The sequence below is a fragment of the Salmo trutta genome, chromosome 9 (assembly GCF_901001165.1).
Source record: "Salmo trutta chromosome 9, fSalTru1.1, whole genome shotgun sequence".
NCBI classification, from domain to species: Eukaryota; Metazoa; Chordata; class Actinopteri; order Salmoniformes; family Salmonidae; genus Salmo; species Salmo trutta.
Window position 1 is genome coordinate 42,464,061 of NC_042965.1, and position 8,460 is coordinate 42,472,520.

An 8,460-nucleotide genomic window follows, 5' to 3' on the forward strand; every position below is an offset into this window, starting at 1 on the left:
TCCCACCTCTCCTCCACCATCCTTCATAGCCATCCACAAGTGTTGACACTTTTTAGGGGGTAGATCAGTTTTAATATTGCAGATAGATTGTGTATTCTATCAATGTAAATTGTCTGCATCATTTCCAATCCCCCATATATATTTGTTTGATCATGTTTTAATATATTTAAATTCTTCCACCCGTCTTCTAAATGGATTAAAGTAATGAACAACAATACTTGGGCATCTATTTCCAGCTGTATACATATTTGCGGACACAGTACATTGGTAATTAGTTATCTTTTCCTTATTTTTATGTTTTTTTTGTCCATCCAGTCCCATCCTTCAGCTCCCCTCAACCCCTCCCATCTATCTCTGAAGACCAGTCCCATCCTTCAGCTACCCTCAACCCCTCCCATCTATCTCTGAACACCATCCAGTCTCATCCTTCAGCTACCCTCAACCCCTCCCATCTATCTCTGAAGACCAGTCCCATCCTTCAGCTCCCCTCAACCCCTCTCATCTATCTCTGACCACCATCCAGTACCATCCTTCAGCTCCCCTCAACCCCTCCCATCTATCTCTGAACACCATCCAGCTTAGATTTGTTCTTGCCATATACTTTATATCCGTGCTGTGATGTTTCACAAAGCTCTGAACATTTCTATTCTCATAGTTTCTACAGATAGTAAATTAAAGATAACAAATTTTTCTAAGAGTATTAATATATTAGTGATTGAATGACTATGGCTTTTCAAGTCACCCAGCAGTGCTATTTGCACTGTTAGCTTTCGGTAAATGTTATGATTTTCCAGCCATTCCTGAACCTGAGACCAAAAAGAAGCTACATATGGGCAGTACCAAAACAAATGATCTAATGATTCTAATCTCTTGGCAGCAAAATCTGCAGAGCTGGGATGGCTGTATTATATATATATATATATATATATATATATATATATATATATATATATATATATATATATATATTATATATATGTAACATTCATTCTATATGTTACACATATATAACATACATTATATATATATATATATATATATATATATATATATAACATTCTGTTGGTTGCAATACTTTTGTATAATAATTTAAATAGAAAAACTCTAAGTTTTTCAAGTCTTGCCATAAATTGTCGAGTAGATTTAAGTCAAAACTAAAACTAGGTCACTCAGGAGCATTCAATGTCATCTTGGTCAGCAACTACAGTGTAAATTTGGCCTTGTGTTTTAGATTATTGTCCTGCTGAAATGTGAATTTTTCTCCCAGTGTCTGTTGGAAAGCAGACTGAACCAGGTTTTCCTCTAGGATTTTGCCTGTGCTTAGCTCTATTCCATTCATTTTAATCCTAAAAAACTCCCTAGTCCTTGCTGATGACAAGCATACCCATAACATGATGCAGCCACCACCATGCTTGAAAATATGAAGAGTGGTACTCAGGGATGTGTTGTGTTGGATTTGACTCAAACATAGCACATAGTTCATATTTTTTCATTTTTTTTCAGTTTTACTTTACTGCCTTATTGCAACAGGATGCAGGTTTTGGAATATTTTTTTATTTTCACTGTAATTTAAGTTAGTATTGTGGAGTAACTACTGTACAATGTTGTTGATCCATCCTCAGTTTTCTCCTATAACAGCCATTAAACTCTGTGTTTTAAAGTCACCACTGGCCTCATGGTGAAATCCCTGAACAGTTTCCTTCCTCTCCAGCAACTGAGTTAGGAAGGACACCTGTATCTTTGTAGTGACTGTGTGTATTGATACACCATCCAAAGTGTGATTAAGAACTTTACCATGCTCAAATGGATATTCAATGTCTACTTTTTTAATTTTTAGGGTTAGGGTTGAATACTTATTTACTCAAGACATTTCAGCATTTCATTTTTTATTAATTTGTAAAAATGTCGAAAACATAATTCCACTTTGACATTACGTGGTATTGTGTGTAGGCCAGTGACAAAAACTGGCCTACACACAAAACTGGCCTTCATTCAACCAGTAACACAACAAAATGTGTAACAAGTGAGGTATGAATACTTTCTGAGGGCACTGTGTATGGCACAGAGAAATACATATCTCTGTCTGTCTCTGTCTGTCTCTCTGTCTCTCTGTCTCTCTCTGTCTCTCTCTCTGTCTCTCTCTGTCTGTCTACCTGTCTCTCTGTCTCTCTCTGTCTATCTCTCTGTCTCTCTCTCCATCTCTCTGTCTCTCTCTCCATCTCTCTGTCTCTCTCTGTCTCTGTCTATCTCTCTGTCTCTCTGTCTCTCTCTCCATCTCTCTGTCTCTCTCTCCATCTCTCTGTCTCTCTCTCCATCGCTCTCTCTCTATCTCTCTGTCTCTCTCTCCATCTCTCTGTCTCTCTCTCTCTCCTCATCTCTCTGTCGCTCTCTGTCTCTATCTCTCTCTGTCTCTCTCTCCATCTCTCTGTCTCTCTCTCCATCTCTCTGTCTCTCTCTCTGTCTCTCTCTCCATCTCTCTGTCTCTCTCTGTCTCATCTTACTGCATTTTGGAGAAAATGGAACCAAATTACTCACAAATTAGTGCTACGTTAGGGATTATCCTTGTGAAGTAGACTCAGCGCTCAGCAGCGTTTAAGCCATAACAAATGGATGTGTAGCAGCCAGGTTAAGCAAACAGCTTTCATAGAGCCTGGCACAACAAGGCAAATCAGCAGCCAAGAACATAGAGAGAGATCACAGTCATTTAAACCTTCTCTCGTTTTCTTGTTTTATCGTTTTCTCTCTCCACTTGTCTCTCTGTTTCTTTCTCGCTCTCCACACTTTCTGCTCTCTAACTCTGTCCCTCTCTCTCTCATTCTTTCTTTCTCTCTCTCTCTCTCTCTGTCTCGCTCTCTCTCTCTCAACATTTTGGCACTATCAGCTAAGGTTAAAGCGAAACAATATATTTCTGAAGTGTCTCGTCATGATAACATTAAAGTTATGACCCTGTCAAAACTCAGATCGTCAGATATTTTCATCATGAGCGAATACTGTCATCTTCCAAGTAGTTTCTTTTGACAGCCTTAATATTCAAACTTTTTCGTTTTATTTGCACTTTTATTGAGATGTGTGGCTACACGTCAAATCCGTGGTGTGAAAATTAGAGGGTACAGGATAAAATATCTTGGCAGATGAACTTAGTGAAACTGCTGTCATGTTCATTAGTTTCACTATATAATCATTGTAATGCTATACTGTGCTACATCGCATATTCATTAGCAGCTCATTACATGGTCATAAGCAATGCACTACATATTTACTATTTCTAGATGAACAACAGGTCCACAACAGGTTTAGACCTACCCTTTACTATAGCTAACAACAGGTTTAGACCTACCCTTTACTATAGCTAACAACAGGTTTAGACCTACCCTTTACTATAGCTAACAACAGGTTCAGACCTACCCTTTACTATAGCTAACAACAGGTTCAGACCTACCCTTTACTATAGCTAACAACAGGTTCAGACCTACCCTTTACTATAGCTAACAACAGGTTTAGACCTACCCTTTACTATAGCTAACAACAGGTTTAGACCTACCCTTTACTATAGCTAACAACAGGTTTAGACCTACCCTTTACTATAGCTAACAACAGGTTCAGACCTACCCTTTACTATAGCTAACAACAGGTTTAGACCTACCCTTTACTATAGCTAACAACAGGTTCAGACCTACCCTTTACTATAGCTAACAACAGGTTTAGACCTACCCTTTACTATAGCTAACAACAGGTTCAGACCTACCCTTTACTATAGCTAACAACAGGTCAGGAGAAAGACACTAACACGACTTGTGAAGTTTCTACCCCCCTAAACGGGAAACTATCTGCAGGTTTTTAGGCAAGTCTATGGACCAAATGTTCCCTCCCCTTCTGAAATTCGAATCGTGATTTGTCCAAATGATCAGTGATTCAAAATCAGCGAATCAAAACACAGTTCCTCGTTACTTAGTTACTTCCAACAGTCGGTTGACAGACGCTACGATGCCGTTTATGTTTTCTGTGTCTATCCACAAGAGATTAGGTTATGATTAAAGCTGATGATAAAGGTTTGTAATTACAGTATGATTCAAAATGTCTTCCTCTTCCAGGTGTCTAGTGAGGGCTCCCCAGACACGCTCAGTGATGCTCAGACCTTCACCATCGGAGTGATGCCTGAACTCCCAGGGTTCCCCCAGCTGGCCCCCGCCTGCGACCTACAGATAACGGTAATGGGAAAACAGAACGACGGACAAAAATACACTATCTACTGCGTTGTAGTAGTCTTAGTGCCTAGTAAAAGTCTACAGTAGTAGAGGTCTACAGTAGTACAAGTCTACAGTAGTAAAATTCTACAATAGCAAAAGTCTACAGTAGTAAAAGTCTACAGTAGTAAAAGTCTACAATAGTAAAAGTCTACAGTAGTACAAGTCTACAGTAGTAAAAGTCTACAGTAGTAAAAGTCTACAGTAGTAAAAGTCTACAATACTTGACAATTCAGAGGGTTTCACTGTGTTGTGTTGTATTGGATTCGACCCAAACCTGTCGATTTTATTCTTGGCCCAAAATGTAATTTATTTCTTATATTGTCTTGCAGTATTACTTAATGGCCTTGTCGCAAACATAATCTACTTAAAAACTCAGAGACAAGATTTGAATATTGCTAGAGTGTGTGAGTGTGTGTGTGTTGGGTGGAGTGTGTGTGTGTTGGGTGGAGTGTGAGTGTGTGTGTGCTGGGTGGAGTGTGTGTGTTGGAGGAGTGTGTGTGTGTGTGTGTGTTGGGTGGAGTGTGTGTGTGTGTGTATGTGTGTGTGTGTGTGTTGGGTGGAGTGTGTGTGTGTGTGTGTGTGTGTGTGTGTGTGTGTGTGTGTGTGTGTGTGTGTGTGTGTGTGTGTGTTGCTGCTCATCTCTGAGTGCATGCTGATGTCTATCTGTGTGTGTGTGTGTGTGTGTGTGTGTGTGTGTGTGTGTGTGTGTGTGTGTGTGTGTGTGTGTGTGTGTGTGTGTGTGTGTGTGTGTGTGTATCCATGCAGGCGCTGGAAGATCGTGTGACCGTGCTAACACCCACAGCTTTGTCCTTTGTGGACTCTGAGACACCCAGTGAAAAGCTTGTCTACAACATCACCAAGCCCCTACCTCAGGGACAAGGTAATCTACACCGCCATCTTCTATCTTCTCAGGAGCAGACAGGAGGGGAAACCTTCAGATAAACTGCTTTACTCTCAGACCACACCACCAGACCTGGGTTCAAATACTATTTGAAATCATTACAAATCATTTATCTGTGTTTGGTTAAGCTAACCTGGCTTGATTGTGCTTACCTGGCTTGATTGAGCTTACCTGTGGCTTAATTGAGCTTCACTGACTTGATTGAGCTTACCTGGCTTGATTATGCTTGCCTGGCTGAATTGAGCTTGTCCGTGGCTTGATTGAGCTTACCTGACTGTATTGAGCTTGTCTGTGGCTTGATTGAGCTTACCTGGCTTGATTATGCTTACCTGCCTGAATTGAGCTTGTCTGTGGCTTGATTGAGCTTACCTGACTGTATTGAGCTTGTCTGTGTTTTGATTGAGCTTCACTGGCTTGATTGAGCTTACCTGGCTTGATTATGCTTGCCTGGCTGAATTGAGCTTGTCTGTGGCTTGATTGATCTTACCTGACTGTATTGAGCTTGTCCGTGGCTTGATTGAGCTTACCTGACTGTATTGAGCTTGTCCGTGACTTGATTGAGCTTACCTGACTGTATTGAGCTTGTCTGTGGCTTGATTGAGTTTACCTGACTGTATTGAGCTTGTCCGTGGCTTGATTGAGCTTCACTGGCTTGATTGAGCTTACCTGGCTTGATTATGCTTGCCTGGCTGAATTGAGCTTGTCTGTGGCTTGATTGATCTTCACTGGCTTGATTGAGCTTACCTGACTGTATTGAGCTTGTCCGTGGCTTGATTGAGCTTACCTGACTGTATTGAGCTTGTATGTGGCTTGATTGAGCTTCACTGGCTTGATTGAGCTTACCTGACTGTATTGAGCTTGTCCGTGGCTTGATTGAGCTTACCTGGCTTGATTGAGCTTACCTGGCTTGATTATGCTTGCCTGGCTGAATTGAGCTTGTCTGTGGCTTGATTGATCTTACCTGACTGTATTGAGCTTGTCCGTGGCTTGATTGAGCTTCACTAGCTTGATTGAGCTTACCTGACTGTATTGAGCTTGTCCGTGGCTTGATTGAGCTTACCTGACTATATTTAGCTTGTCTGTGGCTTGATTGAGTTTACCTGACTGTATTGAGCTTGTCTGTGGCTTGATTGAGTTTACCTGACTATATTGAGCTTGTCCGTGGCTTGATTGAGTTTACCTGACTGTATTGAGCTTGTCTGTTGCTTATAATATTATAACACAGATCTGGAGGACAACATGCTAGTTATTACCAACTATGGTAGCTAATGAGAGCCATAATAAACTGACCTGTAGTTCTACGTGACCCCAGGTTCTGTGGAGCATCGTGACAGACCCTACAACCAAGTGTCTTTCTTCAGCCAAGCTGACGTCAACCAGGGACGGATCCTGTACCGTCCTCCGCAGGCCCCCTCTCACCTCCAGGAGCTCTACCAGTACTCCTTCACTGGTGAGTACACACACACACACACACACACACACACACACACACACATGAACACATACACACACACACACATGAACACACACACACACACACACACATGAACACACACGAACACACACACACACACACACACGAACACACACACACACACACACACATGAACACATACACACACACACACACACACACACACACGAACCCATACACATACACACACACACACACACACACACACGAACACACACACACACATGAACACACACACACACACATGAACACATACACACACACACATGAACACACACACACACACACACACATGAACACACACACACACACATGAACACACACACACACACACACACACACACACACACACACAGATGCGTGTCCTTACACACACTTACACACAAACACGTGTGCACAGACAAGCAAGTATGCATGCACACACACACACACACACTTACGCATACATACAACTTACGCACACACACACAGAAACACACACATACAGACCCCCCTTCCTCCTCTTCCCATTACATTGAACTCTGACCCCAGTCTGTCCCATTAACAGAGCTTTATTAAATTTAAGCCAGTCACACTCAGTCACAATGTTGTTAATGAAGTGTGAGTGCAACTGGGTAACCATGACGGATCCTTGTTCATTTTTCACTTCAGATTTCACAATGTCTGTTAATGAAATAAAACTGTTCTGAGATCTGGGGGATGTGAAATACGTTGATGCTCAGTATCTCAGTATTTTGTGTAGATGGAACCTTCTAGTCTCATGGTTAAGATTTCATGAAAATAGATTCATTAATGTATTAGAAAAGTCTGGTTGAAAGAGTCTGTGAAGCAATGAAGCAATCTCATTAAGATTCACTGTTTTAATCCATGTTCCTTAAAGTCATTTATTCCAAGAGTAGAAGCCCTAATCTGAGATAATAATCCCTAATCTGAGTCTGAGAGAACCTGATCTAAAAGTACAGAGACAGAAACATTTATCATATTTGCCTGACCTTGTTAATTGGAAGAAGCTGGCAGCAAATCATTTGCCTTAATTTCATTTGATTTCCATTTAACCTCTAATCTGCCTGGTAACTCTGATGCAGTGATCATCTGTGTGTTTGTGGTACAGCAGCAGTTTAGTAACAGTATTATATAACCGTATTGTGTTCTCTCTAGGTCTGCCAGAGTCTCTGAATCTCTATTTCACAGGTATATATTATATTACCTCTATGGCTTACAGGGCAATCATACTCCTTCTCCTCCTCTCCTCTCTCTCTCCTCCTCCTCTCCCCCTCCTCCTTTCCTCCTCCTTCTCTCCTCCTCCTCCTCTCCCTCCTCTCCCCTTCCTCCTCTCCCCCTCCTCCTCTCCTCCTCCTCTCCCCCTCCTCCTTTCCTCCTCCTCTCACCTTCCTCCTCTCCTCCTCCTCTCCCTCTCCTCCTCCTCTCCTCCTCCTCCTCTCCCCCTGTCCCCTCTCACCTTCCTCCTCTCCTCCTCCTCTCCCCTTCCTCCTCTCCTCCTCCTCTCCACCTCTCCTCGTCTTCCTCCTCTTCTCACTCAATCATGATTGTTCTCTTTTCCGCCATACCTTTATTTCATCCCCCTCTCCATCACTTCACTGATCCCACTTGACTGGCCTCTCCTCCTCAATCATTCCGTTTCTTATTGGTCTATCCAGAAGATATATTATTTCTTCTCCCTCTCTCTCTCTATATATATATATATCTCTCTCTGTCTGTCTGTCTGTCTGTCTGTCTGTCTGTCTGTCTGTCTGTCTGTCTCTGTCTCTCTCTCTGTCTCTCTGTCTGTCTCTCTCTGTCTCTCTCTCTCTCTGTCTCTCTGTCTGTCTCTCTCTGTC

General features: G+C 41.9%; 1 protein-coding gene across 1 annotated transcript in view; it reads left to right on the forward strand.

Moving 5' to 3' along the window:
* LOC115199674 (extracellular matrix protein FRAS1) overlaps positions 1-8,460 on the forward strand; it is a 151,813-nt gene that overhangs the window by 105,128 nt on the left and 38,225 nt on the right. Inside the window, exons 29-32 of the mRNA XM_029761980.1 lie at positions 4,092-4,208; positions 5,013-5,127; positions 6,461-6,598; positions 7,781-7,875. Coding sequence (XP_029617840.1) covers positions 4,092-4,208; positions 5,013-5,127; positions 6,461-6,598; positions 7,781-7,875 — 465 coding nt within the window. The remainder of the gene's footprint in view (positions 1-4,091; positions 4,209-5,012; positions 5,128-6,460; positions 6,599-7,780; positions 7,876-8,460) is intronic.